The 21,980-nt window shown below is 43.3% G+C and overlaps 1 protein-coding gene across 2 annotated transcripts in view; it reads right to left on the reverse strand.

Annotated features, from left to right (window-relative positions):
• Positions 1-1,564: 1,564 nt before the first annotated feature.
• The window catches only part of PRKCD (protein kinase C delta), a 65,101-nt gene continuing 44,685 nt past the window's right edge, over positions 1,565-21,980 (reverse strand). Inside the window, exons 3-18 of one of the 2 annotated variants that reach the window (XM_066596281.1) lie at positions 20,837-21,036; positions 20,659-20,719; positions 16,679-16,838; positions 16,544-16,575; positions 14,355-14,440; positions 11,175-11,304; positions 9,070-9,170; positions 8,410-8,506; positions 8,190-8,320; positions 7,944-8,117; positions 7,601-7,692; positions 5,865-5,927; positions 4,553-4,691; positions 3,601-3,789; positions 3,327-3,455; positions 1,565-2,131 (exon numbers count right to left, since the gene is read on the reverse strand). In XM_066596281.1, the coding sequence (XP_066452378.1) occupies positions 1,973-2,131; positions 3,327-3,455; positions 3,601-3,789; positions 4,553-4,691; positions 5,865-5,927; positions 7,601-7,692; positions 7,944-8,117; positions 8,190-8,320; positions 8,410-8,506; positions 9,070-9,170; positions 11,175-11,304; positions 14,355-14,440; positions 16,544-16,575; positions 16,679-16,838; positions 20,659-20,719; positions 20,837-21,036 (1,943 nt within the window). In that variant the 3' untranslated portion in view covers positions 1,565-1,972. Of the gene's footprint in view, positions 2,132-3,326; positions 3,456-3,600; positions 3,790-4,552; positions 4,692-5,864; positions 5,928-7,600; positions 7,693-7,943; positions 8,118-8,189; positions 8,324-8,409; positions 8,507-9,069; positions 9,171-11,174; positions 11,305-14,354; positions 14,441-16,543; positions 16,576-16,678; positions 16,839-20,658; positions 20,720-20,836; positions 21,037-21,980 lie in introns of both variants that reach the window. The other variant, XM_066596280.1, reaches the window with a different exon arrangement.

The raw sequence follows: 21,980 nt of genomic DNA on the forward strand, positions 1-21,980 counted from the left end.
ATGTACATGTAGCAGAGCTGTGTGTGTGTGTGTGTGTGATGTACATGTAGCAGAGCTGTGTGTGTGTGTGATGTACATGTAGCAGAGCTGTGTGTGTGTGTGATGTACATGTAGCAGAGCTGTGTGTGTGTGTGATGTACATGTAGCAGAGCTGTGTGTGTGATGTACATGTAGCAGAGCTGTGTGTGTGTGATGTACATGTAGCAGAGCTGTGTGTGTGTGTGATGTACATGTAGCAGAGCTGTGTGTGTGTGTGATGTACATGTAGCAGAGCTGTGTGTGTGTGTGATGTACATGTAGCAGAGCTGTGTGTGTGTGTGTGATGTACATGTAGCAGGGCTGTGTGTGTGTGATGTACATGTAGCAGGGCTGTGTGTGTGTGATGTACATGTAGCAGAGCTGTGTGTGTGTGTGTGATGTACATGTAGCAGAGCTGTGTGTGTGTGTGTGATGTACATGTAGCAGAGCTCTCTGTGTGTGTGTGTTGTACATGTAGCAGAGCTGTGTGTGTGATGTACATGTAGCAGAGCTGTGTGTGTGATGTACATGTAGCAGAGCTGTGTGTGTGATGTACATGTAGCAGAGCTGTGTGTGTGATGTACATGTAGCAGAGCTGTGTGTGATGTACCTGTAGCAGAGCTGTGTGTGTGTGTCTATAGCAGAGCTATGGAGCGCATTGTGCCACCAGAAACACTGGTATTATATAATTTCCTAATAATTGCTAGTAGACTAAGAAAGGGGAGAAGAAAATCAACTAACAACGATAGATAGTATACTGGAGGTTGTGATACAAACTTCAGACCTATAGCAGGTGAATTTTCAATTTAGGACACAAATATTCAAGTATAATATCAAGTGCAGAGACTGGTAGCAAGACCTGGTGCCCAGTTAGTGGGTTTATGATGTCATAGCAACATGAGACGGGAGTGACACGATATAACTTACTTCCACCTACAAGTCTCTTTATAGTATATGCAATGTGCCTGTCATTGTCGGTTTGATACAATGATGGAGATTTGTATTACTATACAAGAAAGTGATAACGATTGTCACATGACTTTCTTCAATATGCTGTGAAATATTTGTTTATTGTAATTTATACTAATTAAAAAACAGTTAAGAAGCAAAAAATAATAATTACCAGACACACTAAAACAACAAATAATAGCAGCTTCTAAGGGTAAAAAGAAGGCTGCTCTTACAATCCCACACAACCGCTGTAGGGTATATTCACAGGTGGCGGATTGGTTGCACAAATTGACCCATCCCATATGTTTGTTCTTTAAATAATCTCCTCCGTGGCATCTTCTAATGGCGATGAATATATAATGTGTGCTGCTTTATCGTATCAGTTATAGGACTAGTCACCTATGGGGCAAAAGGACCTTTTGGGCACCCCTGACTGTTACTTCAGTAGGAACCGTCCAAAAAAAAAAAAATAGCAAGCGCAGTGCTTTGAAAGTTTTAATGTACTTTTTCTTGTAAGCATGATTTACATAAGATATGTTAATGGCCCAATGTAAAAACTGTAGTAAATTAAAAAAAGAACGGGAAAAGCATGACATAAAAGGATAACCATTTATTTTTGAACAAAGCTGGAGTAGACTGTAAAAAATATTTTCATCCAAGTTGTTTCATTGTTATAACCCTTCTGCCCATTTACGCTATTTTTACCCACTTTTCCCCCATTAGCAGTATATACAGCAAAATGCAATATTTATATATTTCAACATATAAACCACATTCAAGTACAGGACCAGAGGGCATGAAATAGTTGTGTTTAAAATAAGAAACCCCATCCGTGGCTGGAGTCCTCTGTTTATTAAAAAAAATATATATAAGAAAGGCGCCCAGATGGTCGGTGTGCTCCGCAGTACAGGGATTATTCGTACTGATGCGGTGCTGGCCGTTGTTCCCTTTAGTGTAAATCTAGGTCTACAGTTCAGAGGTAAAAAGAAACTAAGTGCTATTGTCATTTCTCAAGCAGTCGTTCCATTCTGGGGTTGATAAAAGAGAATCCATGGAACGCCGACTGGTCCATTGAATCGATGAGGTTTTTATCACTGAAGGAGAGCCGTGGTTTCTCACTCAGGAACTCCCGGTCAAAGTTGCTATGGTCGTTGGGAGATTTCTACAGCAACATGAAGAGGGGGAAAAACAAAAACAAAAAACTTTAAAATCATAAAGAAAGACTTCTGATCACAAATGAACATGGAGGTATTCATTTTAAGCCACCTTTTAGAAGTAGATTGTGATCTCTCACACATTCTTTATAGTTAGTGGATGTGCCTAGAGATCACAGAAAACACAAATATGCAAATCCTACATGTTTATACTTAAAGGGTTGTTCCAGGCTTTTACAAGTGTTAACTAATCCTCTGGATAGGTCCTTAGTAGCTGATAGACAGCGGTCCCCATCAATCAGGTGATTGTCCGGTTCTGACCATAGTGAAGAGCAGGAAGTGTAATAGAAAACAATGGAAGTGCCGTTCTTCTAATAGGGGGGAAGCCAGCGCTCACACTTCCTCTCCTGACCACAACATCTAGCCCCACTGCAATGACAGCGGGGCGAGATAAGCTGATTGACAGGGCCCCCGAGCCGTGGATCCCACTGAACAACGACTGATCTAGAGCAGGGGTCCCCAACTCCAGTCCTCAGGGACCACCAACAGGTCATGTTTTCAGGATATCCTATGGTAAGAACACCTGTGGCAATGTCTGAGGCACCGACAATAATTACATCACCTGTGCAATACTGAGGAGATCCTGAAAACATGACCTGTTGGCGGTCCCTGAGGACTGGAGTTGGGGAACACTGATCTAGAGCATTGATCATCAGCTGTAAAAAGGCGGAAAGACCCCTTTAAAGTGGTTGTGCTAAAATGGCATTCCCTGTTCATATGCCCCAATACTGCATTTCTGGGTGTCTGTATCTTACTCCGGTGACATCAGCTGTTTGCTGGGGGTGCAGAGTAGCAGTAGTTGGGGAGATCTGCTGATTTCCCCGAAGCTCGCATTCTCTAAGGGGTTTCGCAACTTGGCACCACTACTATAAACACTGCTAAAATATCCCCATCTGGACGAGAGTTGACTTAAATGTGATTAATCATCCTTATTCCAGATGCAACCAAACTCCCTACTGAACTGAGCCCACAGCACTATAGCTCCCTACGTCACCATTCCTTCTGTAAAGTGTGAAATCTGTGGTGGAAAGTTGCAGCTACTTTTGAACATAGCCTTAATATTCTGCAATTTACAGTTCAGAATACAAGACCCCAATCTACACGTATGGAGGGTTTGTAACACACAATGACTGAAGAACGCACCACTTTAGGTTTGAAAGGAGGCTCCACTTCTTTCTTTTCCAAAGCAGTCCAGTTGATGGTCTTGAAGAAAGGATGCAGTTTGATGTTCCCGGTCACACCAAGTCTTTTTGTGGAGTCTCTTTCAAACAGCTTATGGGGAAAATAAACCACAAGAAGTTATCACTTGGCTGTCAGTAAATCTAATGTATCTGCAACATGTTATACGTACACGAAGCATCTATGTGAGCCAAGACATATGGACTGTATTAAGAATATCATTGATGGATGTCTATACCTTTTCTAGGATGTCTTTGGATTCTTTTGTAATCCAGCGGGGATAGTGGGGAGTATCTACTCGAATTGACTCAAACAATTCATCCTCATCATCCCCATGGAACGGTGATTGTCCGATCAACATCTCATACAGCAGAACTCCGAAGGACCACCAGTCTACAGAAAACGTGTACTTATGTCCCTGCAGGATCTGTGGAGTTATAATAGGAGCGGTTACAATATAGCAGGGATGGTGAACCTTTTACAGACGGAGTGCTCAAACTGCAACACAAAACCCACTTATTCATCGCAAAGTGCCAACACAGCCCTTTAATCGCTCAAAAATCGTTCAAACTAACAAATTTGACTGATAATTGTGCAGTGTAAAAGCAAAAAAGTCGCTATTTGTTCGCAGTTCGTTATTGCCGACTTTCAGGACTTAAATGGGTGTGAGCGCAACTATGTTCGCCACTATGGAGCATAGTTGCACATGACCTGGGTTTTTTTTTTCCGCTCAGACTTCTCAAACTCTCCTGCTAAGCCGTTCCGTGTAAACAGCAGTCGCTCCCTTCTGAACAACTGTCTGCTAACGGTGAATAGAGGTGGCGGGGGAAGAATGCTCCTTGGCTGCCCAGCCTCCATGCCGACGGCGCTCTGAGCGATGTCAACGATACTCGCTCCTGTGTAACAGCACAGGCCGAGCATCACTGGGACGCGCCGTCATGTATCGCTTGCCCAATAGCTCGTCATGTAAATGGGGCAGCACTCTGCCTGTGTGAACACTCTGCACGAGCGCTAATGACCTTAGCGGGGACGTCAGCGCTTGTTCAGTAGTTTACCCGGCTGTCTGTGCTGGGTTGTTGTCACGCATGCCATAGGTTCGCCACCACTGCTCTATACTCATTACATTTTTACCATAGTCAATATCTGCTAAAGCCCACCAAACATTACATGCACCTTCTAACCCGTCTCACCTCTGGAGCGATATAATCCGGCGTCCCGCAGAACGTGCTGGCTTTATTATCACCAAACACATTTTCTTTACACATGCCGAAGTCTGCAATCTTGATGTGACCCTCCCTGTCCAGCATGACGTTGTCCAACTTCAGATCCCTGTACAGAAACAGCCATGCAGAGCAATTACCAACTCCTACAAAGACCCGCTAGATTATCTATGGGTACAGGATTCCAAGTAACACCAACGAGTTGGCACTGGCAAACCTTGAATGCCATTTCTGCCCCCTTGCTGTCGGATGGGTAAAGCCTTCTGTTAGTCTTCTCCAGTGCTATAAATTGGCTCAGACTTGTTACCGGCTTTACAAAGCTGGATTATGAGCCTGAAGTCAGTTTGCTTTCCATCTTGTAAAAGTGACAGGTCTTGTTGGCAACTTCTGGGGACCTTGTTCTCAAGGGACGACGGCATTCATAGAAACCCTGCTTGGGCAACAGCGGCTTATATAGTGACATAGGTTGCAACCTGCCATCAATGTATACCAGCAGTGGAAGTCTCCAACATAATAGGAGCAGAGCTTTACTAATCAAGTAGACCATGTTATTATAGTCTTCACTCCTAGGACTCTGGTTTATCTGTGAGAGTTACATCCATTTTCTGTGTAAGCAGGACAGCAACATAGGTTTTAGGGTGCCTTCACACTTGCGTTCGCGATATCATTGCGCTTTTTACACGACTGTCAATGGTACTTCCTAATGTTAAAAACACATCGCACAAAAATCATAAAGCACAAACTTGTAATTTTTGTGCGATGCGTTTTTATGTATTCTACAATGATTAGGCCTTAATAATTAAAAAACCTCTTTAGGATATGAACTAATGAGGAAGGACTTTCAGGCCAGTTTCACACGGCAGAGAATCTCGCGCGAATTTTGTGCGTTGCGAGACTCACAAAACTTGTGCAAATTTGAACTTCATTCTTTTGAATACAGTCATACACACAAGCAATGTTTTCCCGCATTGCAATGCAGTGAGGGAAGCAATTGCTGCATGTTCTATTTTTCGCATTCCTCGGGACGTATCACTAATGTATTTAATGTCACATTGAAATACATTGCATGGCTCTTGCATGCAGTGTGATGCGAGGTTTCCCCATTGAAATCAATGGAAAACACTTTCGATCGACTATTGCATGTGAAACTTACGCGAGAGGATGGGAATTCCACAAAAAGGATTCGAGGCGATTTGGCCTGAATCAGCACTAGAGCCATCATGGAAAAGTGCAATAAAAATTGTAGAGATATCTTGACTTGTATGTAACCATTAAATCTTACCTATAAATAATGCCCTTGGAGTGAAGGAACTGTAAGCCACATATTATTTCGGCTCCATAGAACCTGCAAGACCAAAATGTAGCAACATAAGGAGTGTTATACAGTTACTCACCGCATGGATTATCAGTCTGTTTCAGAAACATTGATGGAGAAAGTTAAACCCGATTACAGAAGTGGAAATAAAGAGTCTCCTGCAGTCTGCCACGTCCAGCGCTGCCCTGAAACTCTGGATGCCAACAGTAGTGCCACCGAGAGGAAGGGACTCCCTTACATCAGTGGACAGAGCTACAGAACTTCCTATGGAATTCTATATAGTAATTGCTATGAAAAAAATAAATAAAGCCATCTACTCTAGCGCAGGGATTTCCATGAATGTTGCGCTGTTGCTACCCATCAACTGATAAACGTCTTGTGGTCATTTTACCCAACAGTAGAGGTCACAGTTTGACCCCAGACAATCAGATGTGGGATTATAGGACTGCGACTCTAGGTGCTGCACATTTTGTTTCAGCACCATCAAAATACTAACGGACGTGTCCGTGAGTTACATGCTCCGCCCCTGATCACATGACGTCGATGCCATCACAGGTCCTGTATGCACACGGGTGCTGTCCAGCTAGGTGTTCGTTAGTATTCCATAGCAAATGAGGCCGCAGGGGGTTTGTAGGGGATGTAGCAGAGCTGTGTGGTGCATTGTGGCGCCAGAAACACTGGAACTCTAACTTCTTAATAATTACTAGTATTTACAATACAGACCACTAATGATACAATGTATGCAACCTCACATATTGCTCATCGCTGTTCTAGGTTTTTCCCATTCCTTGCAAGAATCAACCATTTTCATTAAAGGGGTTGTCCCAACAAAAGAAATTGATCAGTCGGAGTTAAACAACTGATAAGCGAGGTCGCAAATGGTCCCTGAATGACTGGAGTGATTATCACGCATATGAAATCCCGCTCCATTTATTTAAGTGGGACTGCTGGAGATGGCAAAGCAGATGAAATTGACTATTTCAAGGAGATCCCGCTGAAATGAACACAGCGGCAGCGAACAGGTTCGTCCACCGCTCTATTTATTCAGGGACCTTTGGGTCCCCAGTTCTCTTGATCATTGGGGTCGAATAGGGAATAACTACTTTGGTGGGACCCCTTAAGGAAACAGCCTGTTTTGGCCTTGAGGACGCAACGATTTTTGGGGAATTTTATCTCCACTTTACAAAAGCCATAACGTTTTTATTTTTCTATCAACACAGCAATATGGGGGCTTGTTTTTTTGTATGGCAAACTGTTTTTAATGGGACCACTTTTGGGTGCATATAATGTATTGCAAAACTTTTACTCTTTTTTAAAATTCTTTTTTTTTGAGAGCAGGGAAAGAAAAATACAATATTGTTATTTTTTACAGTGTTAATCATGCAGCATAAATGACAATACATTTTTTCCTGCAGTCGGTACGATTACAACAATACCAAAAATAATTGGAAATTATTATTTTTCCATTGTTGCATTCAAAGTGCCATAACCCTTATTTTTCCACGGATGGAGCTCTGTGAGAGCTTGTTTTTTACGAGGCGAACTGTAGTTTGTATTTGTATCGTTTTGGGGTACATACAGCTTTTTTGATCACTTGAGTTTTTTGGGAGGCAAACCGAACAAAATAAGTCCTTTTTTTGTTCGGTTTGACAGAGTCTATTTCTGCCACCTACTTTGGTGACTGTACATTGAGAAGCACTTACGTAGCTCTGAAAAGATCAAATCGCCCCTTGTCTTGTATGTGAAACATCAGGTCTCCTCCATTCAGAAACTCCATGACAAAGAAGAGATGCTCCTTTTTGAGATATAAATAAAAAAATGTAGGAAAAAAAAATGACATCAAAGGAATTAGTAAAATATTCACATTACAGGAAAAAACAAAAATGGTGTGCAACCCCTTAGGAGAAATGCCCAAATTCGTTCAGCACTAGCATGTAGTCACACGAAAGTTGTACCCTCATGTACAAGTATCAACTGCAAACAAACACCAATTTCCAAACTATTGTCCAAGGACGCAGCCCAGTACATCCAGCGCCGGGACACTACCTTGGTCTGGAAGCTGCAGTAAATGTGTGTGAGGAAGGGATTCTCCCAGGCTAACGCCAGCACACGCTTCTCCACCATGGTGCACTCCACATCATCATCAATCAGCACAACGTCCTTCTTCAAGGCTTTTACTGCGTAGAACTCGTTCTTGCCTTTAAGCTCCGCCAAGAGTACCTAAAAGCAGCAAATGGGAAAGTCAATGGGGCACGTCTGCAAAACACGGGGATGGTAGAAGACGCCACAAACCTTGCCAAAGCTTCCTTTCCCCAAAACTTTGTGAAAAATAAATTTTTCCACAGTGACGCGATTTCTGATACTGGAGACCCTGATGCTTGGCTGCGGACTGCTGCCCTCCCAGAGTCGGTCATACTGGCTGTCTGCTGAGCAAAAAAAAAAAATGGAGATTACACTTAATGAAGCAAGAAAAATGGTAGAGCTTGTGTTCTCCACCATAGACTCTACTTACCTGTTGTGTCGAATCCTGCAGCTCCTGGACCTTTTGGGATTACACCCTGGTATATGGCAATGTTGTCCAAGCCGGAATCTGACTTCCTGTTGGATTTCTACAAAAACATACGTATAGTCGGTCAAGAGGGAACATTTATGGCAACGGATAAAGAAAAAAAATAATAAAGTCCTGCGTATGCCATCAATATGTGGGCAATAATGCCATGTGCACTTTAAAGGGTTTTCGCATATCATAAAGTGATGGCATATTACTAGCATATTCCATGATTTAAGGTTAGTGGGACCCCGAGGGATGTGTCCCACTGTTCACAAATAATAAAAGGGGCTGCAAGGCCGATTCCGCACAGCAGCCCCTTCAGTCTCTCCCTGCACTGTGGCACCCCGACTACCCGCTGTGCAGGGAAAAGAGGATCCAGAGGTCAGGCCCCTCTGATCATAATGTGATGGTATATCCTAGCAATAGGGTATCACTATATGAGATGGAAATATCCCTTTAATAGCAGTCAACCACTTCCCACATACAATTATAGGGGTTTACCTAGGTTTGTCTCTCCAAAACCCTAAAAAATAATTCAACCCGTTGAGGGATGTCCCTATAGGACAACCTCTTTAAATATTCTGTGCAGCCCTGTTCTTCCCTCTTTCTGCAATTTCTTACTATGCTGACTTGGTTCAAAGCTTCGGCTAGAAGTTTCTGGTTGATGCCACATAGATTAGCCACTTTGTTCTGACACTTGTGATGGACGTTCATACCGCACTCTATAGAAAGTAAGAAAGTCATATTAGTTCAACCGCACATGAGGTATTATGATACAATCACTACATTCCCCATCACTTCTATATCAGGCCACCACCCAACTACCAAGATCATGTAACTGGAAGTCTGTAGACCTACCAACATGGTTGACCACAGAAGGGGACTGGAGGAGAACGAACACCCCAACCCACTAGGACTACTAGACAGGGAAAACTAACGGTTTATGGAACACGGACGGCCAATAGAGGATTAATTAGTAAATTACTGCAGAGAATCCCTTATGTAGGGAGCCATGATGGAGGGATTTCTGTACTCTGTATGGAAGATTTATAGGCTTGATAGGAAAGCAGCCTGGAGAGTAAATGTTTTTTCTGTGTCTGATTTAGGCTACCTACATATGAGGAACTCGGCCCGATATCACACTCGCCGGCGCCGATGCGAGGAGTGTTTCTCGCAAAAATGCCTCCAGTCACTTCTGTGAAGTAGCGATCCTCCGGCGCGGCTTTCAGTTGCATTAGAGGATCGACAAAGGTTTTCCATTGTTTTCAATAGGAAACCTTGCGTCGCACTCGCATGCTCATCACACGCCACGCAATGTGTCTTACTGTCCCATTGAAAACTATGGGTGATGTGTTCAGAGGAACGCGAAAAGATAGGACGTGCCAAGATTTTGTCATAAGAATGGAGTTCATATTAGTGCGAGATCTGTGTCTTACAACGCACAAATCCTACGCGAGTTTCTTGGCCGTGCGAAAGCAGCCCAAGTGTATGTTCATACAGCAGAATCCAATGTGGGTTTTTCAGCTTCTAAAAGCCACAGCTAACTTGTGGATTTCTACTGAGGCTATGAACATGTATACCTGCAGATCCACATGTGAATTAAACCCTTTTCCCTTATTGGTCATCACCAGTAAGTTGGCAGGTTTCTATCACCAGGGACCTCCGCCTATCAGCTGTTCCCTAGGCCTAACACATTTCTGCAGGAAGCAGACAGCTCTGTTCTTACTGTAGTGACCAGGTTTGGTATTACAGGCATTCATTTTAGTGGGAACTTTGCCTGCAGTAACAAGTCTGACCACTTCAGTGAGAACGGAGACGTCGGATTCCTGCAGAAACCAGCTTAGCACCCAAGTGCACTGGCCTCGAGAACAGCTGATTGGTGGGAGTCCCGGACGAGGAACTCTGATCTACTACAGAGGACTTATCTTGAGGATAGGTCCATACAGTGTGGGTGCCGGCTGTTTCTCACAGCGCACACCCGCTGACAATGGCACTCATGCTGATCCCGGCTGTTAACCTTTTAAATGCCCCTGTCAATTCTGACAGTGGCATTTAAATTCCCCGATTGAAGTTCTAACCTACACAAGACACGCTTATCACTTTATTTAATTTTTTTGTAAGGGAGGGGGGAGGGGGAGAGGGGGACACCATGACAAAGTGCCCGGGTTTAGAAGTGCCTAGTAACTGCTCTATAGCTCTAACTGCATCATTATTACTGTGCTTCACCTCTTGTTCTAACACAATCCACATCCAACATCAAAAGGTAACTGAGGACATAAGGTGAAGTCTATAGAGAGTTAGGAGTTGTAATATGCTGCACAGATGCAGAATAACGCAGGACGTCAGGCTGGCCGCTAACAACTGGCTCCATAGCAAAAACCATATGGAAAAAGAGTGAATGCATCGAATGCCACAATGTAAAAGATGCTTTTCTTTCAGTTTTAAAAGTAAGCTTTGATATTTCTCCATCCCTCAATCACTTTAAGCCATAAAACAATGTGTGGAATGAACTCCAGTATAAATGGGATGTAACGGTAACTCAGGAGCGCCTCAACATTACCCCATAAAGGAGGGGAAACTTTTATAGAAGTATCTGCTCAAACGTAAAGCGCTGAAAATGTATGCGGCCCTCTTCCGTACCTACTGAATCAGATGACCTTTGAGGTAAAACAGTAGAGGAACTAGAGTTATTGTCTTATCCCAGAAACAGAAGTCTGTATACTCACCCTCACATTTTAACCCTTGCTTCACTAATCCCCATAGCAGGCTGCCACAGTGATCACAGAAAGTAGGGCTCTTATAATTGTAAACCTTGAAGCGGTGAGGCATATCAATGTTAAACCTTTCCCTTTGGAACTAAAAAAGAACAAAATACCAGTTAATCCCACAATAAAAGTAAAGATAGATCTAAAATACACATAAAACAGTATTTTACTTTCATAAACTTGTTATAAATCACAGGTGGTACTGCAGAGGTATTGTTCCATCTTCCTTATTTGCATATTACCCAGAGGAGCATGCATGGCCTTAGAAGTCTTCTCACTCATTTTCTAGGTATCTCCTAAGGAGTGATGTTACCCCTCCTTGCCCATATCACAGGCCTCTTACTAGCCAAGCCAGAAACCTACTGCACACTGATGAGGGGCAAAAACCCAGAAACAGCTGTCTGTGTATGGATTCTGGCTTTGTTTCTAATTCCCAATCATTGCTCTACAGACCTGTATAAAAGGTCAAGCATTAATTTGAAGGAAGACATCCAATAGGTGGCGCAGCAGAGTTATTGTTTCATCTTCCTTATTTGTAGCTTCACACAGAGTATGGAATTGGGCCCAGTCTGCCCTGCAGCATTAATCACCACGTCCAATTGCTCACAACTGTTTTGCGGACCCAGCACGAGGTTGAAACACATTGTACTTCAATAAAATGCTGCAAATATCCTTGTACGGAGCCTGCTTGCCATCCATCCTCACGCAACACCAGCAGCAAAACCAGACATTTTCATGTTTGATTTAAGGGCTCATTGCATTGCTGCATGTAAGGACCCTGTTCAGTGGGTCAGGAAGGGTATCCTCTTTCCTTGAGGAGAACACCTAGAAGGTGTGTGAAGACATCTAGGAGGTGAGTGAGAAGACTTATAAAGCTATGCATGCTCCTCTGGGAAATATGCAAATAAGGAAGTTGGAACAATACCTCTGCAACACTACCTATTGGATGGCAGCATTCCTGCAAATCAATGTCTGACCCTGTAAACAAATCTTTAAAACACTGGATTGTTTCATCTTCCTTATTTGCAAACATTTTCCAGAGGAGTATGCATGGCCTTATAAGTCTCCTCACTCACCTTCTAGGTGCTCTCCTTAAGTAGTGAGGTTACCCCTCTAACCCATGTCGATGGGCCTCTTACTAGCCAAGCTGATGAGGGGCAAAAACCCCAAAACAGCTGTGCGTGTATGGTATTCTGGCTTGTTTTTGAAATCCAAATCAGTGTTTGAAAGACTAATTTAAAAGGGTCTAACACTGATTTGCAGGAATGCAGCCATCCAATAGGTGGTGCTGCAGAGGTATTGTTCCATCTTCTTTATCTGCATATAGATCCCCATACAGTAACACATGGAATCCCTGTGGACGTGTATGATGCATCTGTAGGTATGCAGCTTGTTGCCTCCTTATAGGAAAATAGTGAAGTGTGAGAAAGAGATTCAAGCAAACCTATAATAATGAATCCTGTGGCTGGTAGCGGAGTGTGACCTGACTGGTGTGAAAACAGATCAGAAGAGGGAGAGGCACTACCAGCCAAAGAGCAGCTACATCAGGACTGGTGAGCGCAAATGACAGCTTAGGAGACTGATGTAAAACACACCGGGGTTCAGCACAATTCTTTAATAAAAGAAACATGGATTCATAGGGTAAACCAAACTTGACTTTTTTTGAGCCAGCAAATGACACGTACGTTTCTAGGCCTATGTCTCTTCCTCAGACACGCTGCACAATTCTGGCTGTAGTGTAAGCTTGTTTGTGCCAGTGGTTACTCATAATACAAGAGCCAGGGTGATTAAAAAAACAAAAAAAACAAACTCTGATCTACCCCTTGACTCCATGTTTCTTTCATTGGAAGGGCCGAACTGAATCCCAGAGCTCTTTGCATCAGTCTCCTTATAGGAAAGAACACCCATGTGCTTCCATATAAAATCAGAGGTGCAATATAAACCCATAGCAGGCACAGATCCATATAATACAGCAAAGTACATGAGGTCTATAGAGGGAAATTTTACTATCTAAGAACGAGACGTTGAACCACACATTTGAAGTACTAAAACTATGTAAAGTGGCAAAAATTCGGTGCCCGAGACTAGAAATTAGGCAGAGTCTACGTGCTGCACTTATTTTCGTAGCCTACAAGTATAAACGATACATGATATCCATGTATGAGGTTCATCTTCATCAACTGTGTACATGGGCAAGATTTCTGGAAAGGTTTAAAAAAAAAAACGCTATTTAACCCTTGTGTGGTTCCAGTTTCAAAGTGCAGGACTGCAATGAACAAGTCTGGGAGCAAATAGACTCTGTAGTACCACACAAGGGTTAAAAGGAAATTAGTTGTTACTGCTAGAGGAAGCGGCACGTGTAACACCAATTTCTCCAGAGTGTGAACATCTCTTCGCAAAAAGCTCTGCTTAATATAGCCCCCCCTCCCCCCCCCCAATCATGGTAAACTTTGCTTCTCAACATTGTCACTTATGTCCCAGGAGCGTATAAAGGTTTTCAAGTGTTTTAAATTAGCTTTTAAGTCAATTTACCGTTAATATAGAAGCTGCGTACAATAAAAAGTTGCTAATGGGAAGACAAGGAAATCTGTGTCTTATACTTCCTGCCTTTAAGAAGTTAGTTGAAGTTAAAGTTTTAACTTGCAGGTTGCAAAACAACTTCTCTTCTTGCTTTCACGCAGCTCTACTGTACATGTATATAATCCTGTGTGTGCTCATCTGTATACCGTTATCAGTAAGCCCGACCCCAATAAAGACTGAACCAAGCAAGTCATTTTAGAATCTGAAGTGAACAGCTATAAATATTGTTCTGACATTTGGAAGAAGAATCCTGAGTATTGATTTCTTAATGAAATGGTTATGGGAAGGCCAAAAAATTAAATGACTCCTGGCACTGCCGATGCAGTAATTGGCTCATTTAGATATTAGTGTAATTTACCAAAGTGACCGCATAGCAAAATTCTTAAAATTACAAGAGAAACCTGGGGGAAGTGAGTCGGGGATCCGCCCTCAAGTAATGCCAAGTGTCATCCAAAGTACCCAACAAAAGAACTAAACCTATACATCACTTTCTGGATCCTGCTAAATTACATATTTGATATACGAGAGCAATGAACTATAAGTTTAGCTGTGACGGCTCACCATGGTGTCCCGGCTGTTGGCAGCGGTGCCCGTACACCTGCCAATGATCTTGTCGATGCATTTTTTATGTATGGCAGCATTGCACTCTGCAAGGAAGAAAGAGTTTTTGTCCATATCAAGAGACATCTAGTTACAGGATCACAATGACGCTTCAAGGAGACTGAAGATGAAGAAAGAATGGTTAGCAGGAAAGATATGGAAGGAGTAAAAGCAAAAAGATGGAACGGAGAGGATTTATACTTCTATGTGGAGAAAAGTTTATTGTGATAGAAGGGAGAAAAACAAAGTTGTATTGATGTGTGTGGACAATATATGAAGTGGATTCAAAATGTTGAGACCCCCAGAATAGTTGGATATTAGGACTCCAATGTGTCTTCAGTCATTGAACCCAATTATTATAATCTCAAATGTAAGAACTGCTCACAGCCTCAGATTGTAATAAGACGTAGAGAGACAAAACCCATTGGTAAAACCTACAGATACAGCTAAGTTTAACCCAACACTGACAACTTGCTGCAATACGTCATCTTATCTTGCACAACAAAAGCCATTCAAATGGCAACTTTAAAAAGGTCACTGTGCCACAATTTATTTAATGTGTTAAAGGGGCTGCCCCAGTTTTATCTGTTTTGCTACAAGGAGCAAACCGTTCTGTACATTGCCTTTCACTTCAGTAAGACTCGGCCTGCAGTCAGCTTGCAGTACCAACCCAGGCCACTGCGCAATGTGTCGTGCTGTCTGCTCTCTGCAGGAAAACAACTAGAAGTAGGACAACCCCTTTAAATGCCAAGTTAAACTTTGCTACATCTGTAGTGTTGGAAGTAAGGACTTGTAGATCAACCAGCTGAAAGACCAATTTTGTAGATTATGTCCAAAAGGAGTAAATCTGCACTCATTTGAATGAGTTCCACCGACTCACTTTGAGGGCTCACACCCACTGATGATCCGGGTTATTATAGGAATACCTCTCTAGCGAAATGAGGGGGCGGGGCTAGCGGGTTCCACCGGCTAGCCCCGCCCCCTCACTTGGCTAGAGAGATTACTATAATAATCCCTCTACCCACGCCCCCTCTCAAGCCCCACCCCTGCTCTTGGGGAACCCACTAGCCCGCCCCCTATCTCTCCCAATATGCGGGGATATGTCACAGATCCCCTGTAGCTCCGCCCCCTCTCCCGTGTCTCGGGGGGGGGGGGGATTCCTAGCCTGCTTCGCGATCTTCTATTGATTTCAATAGGGCCAGTATTGCAGCTGCCGGCCCCATTGAAAACAATGGGCGATATCGCTCATTCTTCCTTGCGATCCGAGGTTAGAGTGAAAACATTGCTAATGAGAATGAAACCATTGAAAATCATTGGTTTCATTATCATGTGTTTTCACTCACTCTCGCATCCCAGGGAAGTCAGATCGCCAGTGGGTGTGAGCCCTGACTCTGAGGCTGCTCTTGCTTTCAAAACGCCCCCTGTATTTGCAGTACAACGTTCCCATTGATTTTAATAAGACTTTGAAGACATGTGCTTGAAAATCGCAGCATTCCTATTTTTACGCCTTTTAACGAACCTCATCACCCATCACTATGATAGGGTACGTTAAGAAACGATGTCAAATGCTCTGACACAACTTAAAAGACATTGCTCGAAATTGAAGTAAAATGCTGCAATTACAAATGTGGCGTTTTGTGAACACATGTGTGAGAGCGGCCTTAAAGATGAGCACTTTAATACTTATGTGAACAAGCAATGTACAATACAAAACTCTAATCCTTCAAACTTTTAAGTGCCCAACTAAAATGGCCGGGTGGGGCCCCCAAGTCTACAGCAGGTGGAGATCCATTTAGGAACCACCATGAGCCCAAACAGAAGACTAATTACAGACGGAGATGATCTAAATACATGACATTTGTCCCATTTTTAGTATGCTAGATATTCGAGAGCTACAATAATCTGCATCAAGGCTACCAGAAATGCAAGTGGTTTGGCCAGATATTATATGATCTGTTCAACTCCTTCAAAAATGATCATCTCATTAGTTCACTTTAAGCCTCTGTACATCCAGTAGGACAATGCTGCATACCGCCCCAACATCAGTTTTTACATCCCGCACAGAGCACTGGAGAAATAATATAGTAGTCCCATTTATTTTTTGACAGGAAGGAGTAAGAAACGTGTAGCAAGATAGTTAAGGAACTCACGTCTGCATTTGTATCCTTGTTTGTTCAAGCCCCTGGAAGGAGAGGAATACAGAGAGAATTAAGTCCATACCGGTTGTACATTGTTAAGCAGTAGACACTACTGATGCTGCTGGTACCAGAGAAGGGTTTTCTTACCACACAAAGTCCTTACAGACAGAGCAAAAAGTTGGCTGGCCAAAAAATGTGGCAATGAATTCATGGTTCTTTATGTAGTGTATTTTGGCCTGTTTGATGGCTCCCCTCCTTCTGTTGATGGTTACGAGACCTTCATCTTCTCGCACGGACTGTTTGCAATCTGTTAGGAGGGAAGAAGGAATGCAAGAAATGGATCTGAAGGTGAAGTTTCCTACTAAAGTGTAGACAAAAGACTAGAGCATAGTCTAACTGTATTGAACCCCAGTGTAATCCCAGCTGGCCTGAAATCCTATACTACCTTGTCTAGAAAGCCTAGACATGGAGAGCTCCTCATTGGGTCTTCCTTCTGGGGTTCAAGAATTCCCTGGTCAAAAGCCTTTCTGAAGCTTTAACCCAGGAAGGATTACCAACAAAATTGGATTGGTAAGGTTTAAATTCTGAGCGGGACTTGGAGTTGCAGCTTCAGCAGGTCAATTCGAAGTAAACCACGAGCGTTAGCTGCTATGGTGAATGTTCGTGAAATGGCACCCAATCCCGGTTTTACAAGAGCGCTAAACTCGAGCGAGTTTTGTGTGTGTTGTCAGAAGGGCTGTCACAGGGATCAGCCCTATTCTTATTTGCACAAGGAAAGACTAGAAGCAATGGGATGAAACTGAAAGGGAGGAGACACAAATTAGACATATTACACAGTGAGGGTGATGAATCAGTGGAACAGGTTGCCACGGGAGGTGGCGAGTTCTCCTTCAATGGAAGTCTTCAAACAAGGGCTGGACAAATATCTGTCTGAGATGATTTAGTGATCCTGCACTGAGCAAGGGGGTTGGGCCTGACAACTCTGGAGGTCCCTTCCAACTGTACCATTCTATGAGACGCACAAAACGCAGACAAATATGAACTCTATTCTTTTGAATGGGGTCATACACATAAGGGATGCTGCAAGGAGAAAACTTGTGGCATCTTCTATTTTCACGCATTGCCCACTGATTTCAATGGGACCTTAAATAAAATCGCATGGCTCTCGCATGCCGTGTGATGTGCAAATGCAAGTGCGATGTGAGGTCTCTCATTGAAAGCAATGGGAAACACTTCTGATTAGAGATGAGCGAGCACGCTCGGATAAAGCAGTTACTCGAGCGAGCATCTCCCCCCCCCCCCACCCCTTGCCCCCCCGAGCCTGCTCGGACCAGTAAACAGTTACTCGAGAAGAGCGATGCTCGCTCGAGTAACTGCTTTATCTGAGCGTGCTCGCTTATCTCTACTTATGATCCTCTATCGCACATTAAACTCACACGAGAGGATCAGAATTTCACAAAAGTGGTGTTTTTTTTGCCTAAAAATCGCCTCTTATTCGTGGGTGAAACCTACGTTGCTGAGTGTGATATCATGCTCGCCCGTATGTGGTTAGCCTAAGGGTATGTTCACAAGGGACAGAAATGCTGCAGAATTTCTACAGTGGAATTTCCAGAATATACCATTCCTTGTAACCCAGCGGTAGGGGCAGAACTTGAAGCGGAATTTTCCGCAGCATTTTCGCCCCTTGTGAACGCATCCAAAGGCTGCTATGTAAAGTGCAGGTGGAGCTACCAATTGTGACCATTGCCTGGACCTCTGAGTTTAACCAATATGACAAGTACAGGTGTTGGCTATAATCAGCATTTCTGCGCTTGTGGATTGCTAGGGAAATACGCTGCCATATTTTTTTAAAACAGGTGTTGCACCCGTAGTCACCGCATTTTTCACATGCAGATAGAAAAAAAATACAAAACACATGCATAAAGGACCAATTGAGGTCACTCTTTTTACCCACTGTCTGCTAACATGCGTAAAAATGCACTAAATACACATACAAATGCGTATTTGCTGCGTTGGTATGCAATCCCATAGACCTTAGTGGGCAATTTTGGTCCGTGATCTGAACCAAATCAAGACATGCTGTGTTTTTTGTTTTTTTTACAAGTGTTGAAGAAAAAATACGTCTGAATACCCCAATGCAAATTAATGGGGTTTGTGCTGTCAGTATTACGTCCATAGAAAATACGGATGTAATGTGGACAGAAAGTACGCCCGGGGGAATGTACCCTCAGGCTGGGTTTGCAAGTAGAGTTTTTCAATGTTTTTATTTATCATGCACTTTAGTGTTACTCTCTGCGGTTCTAAGCCATGCAGTTTTTGCAGGTGAAACAAAGGTTTCAATTTGCTTCACCAATAAGAGCCACAGCAATATGTGCAAACTAAGCCTTCTAGATGGGGACTTCACATCTGCGCTAGAACCTCCATCACAGATCCAGCACAAAATACCGGATGAAATAGCGCTGCATGCAGGACTTTTTCTTCCGGTAAAATGCCGAGCCGCTGAGCAGAAACCAAATAGACCATTAAAGTCAATGGGGTCCGTTCTTCGCTGTTCGGTTCCGTACTAAGATGGGGACATTGAGCTGGGAGATTCCAGTCTACTGCCTCCGGAATGAGTGTGAAAGCAGCCTTACACTGGTGCAAAGTAGAAAAACAAGTCATTAAGGCTTCCTTCAGACAGTTTTTTTTCTGTCGTTTTAAAGAGTAGTTTTTTGGAAGTTTTTTTTTTAAATGATGCCAGTATTTCTTTCTTTTAAGTAATTTTTAGCCACTTGCACATTTTATCCTATTATTGTTTTCTATAGAGAAGATTATGAAGACATGCCATACCCAGAGCATACTGTGATTCGCAAAAAAATATCATGGACCCAAAAGAATAATGCAAAAGTAAGAAAAACCACCGCTACACCCCCCCCCCCCCCCCCCCCCGTTTATAGGCAGCTTCATATTTTCCTCTGGACCACTAGTAAATATTTGGACTTCGCACAGAAAAAAAAAAACCATTACATTAAAACGCAGAAAATCGTGACATTTTTGTAAAGACAAGAAGTGTTGTGTGTGAAACCATCCTAAAAAGCGTAGATAGTCGGGTGTAGAGTCATTAAATAAGAGAAGATACGATTCTATCAGGAAACTAATTGTCCATGCGAACGTTCATACAAGAGAAGACTTAAAACACAATCAGAGGAAAGTAGGACAGGAAGCCAACAAAACACATAACATGCAAAAGTAGTAACATGCAAGCAGGCAGACACTGACCCCTCCGGTGTGCAGACATGGTACCCGGCAGAGCCATCCTGGGACTGTGCACCGCATTGACAGAGCCCCGACTGAGGACCTGCGATGTGTAGCTGTGATGTACGAGGGAGGAGGCGACACTCAGGAAGGGAGGGAGGCCAGCGAGTATTAAGGGAAATGCATAAGAAGAGAATACAGAAGTAGAGAGGCTCCGGCACTATATTTACCTCCTACTACATCTACTATGGAGAATCCAAATACCATCTACTAATATTAGTGCCATCCGGAAATAGAGCTGCCAATCCCCTGGCTGCATGCATGCCCTTCTAAGAAAATGTGCTTTTGGCACATGAAGCCCTGAGAGAGGCTCTGTATTCACTATGACCAAATCCTCAGACTGTAACAGCAGCCGGTCTTCAGTGCCGCTCCATTATCTGAGGTTTTTGCTATAAGTCCTAGCTAAATTAACCGTGTGGAAGTTGTAGAGAGCAATACCCCCTCTTATTTAATCCCAGTCCTATTCCTTCCGTTGCCGAAGACATATGAACAGGCTGATAGGAAACACTTTAGGTTTAGCTTTCTGGACTGTTCCGTAATGTTATTCGTATGATCTGCGCCAATCCAATGATCCACCATCAATCCAGAACCTATAGATTGTGCATGCCATCCAATCTATCCAATCTAGCTATGAAAGTGTTACTGCAGCAGATATGCAGCGTCCTCTATCAACTTCACACCAACTGTCGAGCCTCGTGCGAGGTGCGAGGTCTTCTGCTGAGTGAACACTTCGCTTTATCTCTCAAAGGAGACAGAGATGAGAGCGTAGAACAGCCAACACCAATCAGCAAAAACACCCCGCATACTTCTACAAGTGTCCTGGTACGACTTACCTGCGTCCTCCAGGAAGTACTGCACGGACATCAGCACTTTGCCCTGAGGCTGCAGATCCAACTGCAAAAGACGACACAACATTCAGAGCAAAATAACAAAAAAGACCATATATAGTATAATCATAGGAACTGCTACTGATGTGGTAGCGGTGGCCCGATCACTCGTCTTCTCACATACCCAGAACTCAGATTTTCCATTTCCTTTCTTGCAGCGCTCAGCGAGGACGGACACTCCAACGGTGGCTTCAGAGAGAGGGTCTTCAGCCGCCTTCATCAGCACAATCTGAATGACCCGGCCTTCGAAGATATGAGCGTCAAATGTGGACTTCCAGTCGGGATACATTGTCGGTTTCTTCTGGACAAGAGTCTTTCCTCTCTCTGTAAAAGGAGTAGACATATTTTTGGAGCAGAACATTTTTTTTTTTACTCCTATCTGAGGTGCTCCCTATTGCTGTTCAGGCAAACGTCAAGTAGGGGTCCCACATGAAAGTTGCTTTGCGGCCACTAATGCCAGAAGACCCTTCTCAGTATGACTTGGAAATTGATTTCTGATGCAGATTTGAACTGGAATCAGTGTCAGTTTTTGCCATGTGAACATACCCTAAAACCACAACACGGCCATCAGTAAGCTGTACTGGTATGCACGATTATGGGACTCACTGCACAACAGCAGTGACTACTACATGTGACCCTACCATTGCGTTACAAAAAATAGCTCCACCTGATGGTATAATATTATGGGGGGGAACAAAGCAGGTCTCTGAAATTCTATTGATTTGTGCACTTAAAGAGGTTTTCTGACACCAAGATCAACAGTTTGAAGGGTCAGAGTCGTCACACGAGCTCCATGGTTTCATACCAGGAACAGAGCGCTACATTGTATCGTGGCAGTATCTGGCATAGCAGCTCAATCCCATTCACGCTTATTGAACTGAGCTGCTCTCAGGCCACATGACCGACGAACAAGACATATGCTCTAAAAGAGGCCACTACACTTACCTGAGCACCATGGCATCTTCAAACAGCTGATCGGCAGAGCTCTTGAACCACAGATCTCTAACAATCTGATATTGATGACCAATCCTAAGGATAGGTCTTCAATATCTTAGTCTAGAAAACCCCTTTAAAAAAAAAACAAACACCAATAGACTTTTCAGTCTTTTTAGATTACAGCTAAAACAAAAAGGTAGATCAATTGCCCCTCGCTGTCCCGACAAAGTTCACTCCTCCCAGAAGCTTTGGTAAACTACAAGTCCCAATAAAGTACTTCTACAGTAGTTTATCAACACTTCTGTGGGTAGGGTACTTTGTCAGGACAGTAA

This window comes from Eleutherodactylus coqui, chromosome 3, assembly GCF_035609145.1.
Source record: "Eleutherodactylus coqui strain aEleCoq1 chromosome 3, aEleCoq1.hap1, whole genome shotgun sequence".
NCBI classification, from domain to species: domain Eukaryota; kingdom Metazoa; phylum Chordata; class Amphibia; order Anura; family Eleutherodactylidae; genus Eleutherodactylus; species Eleutherodactylus coqui.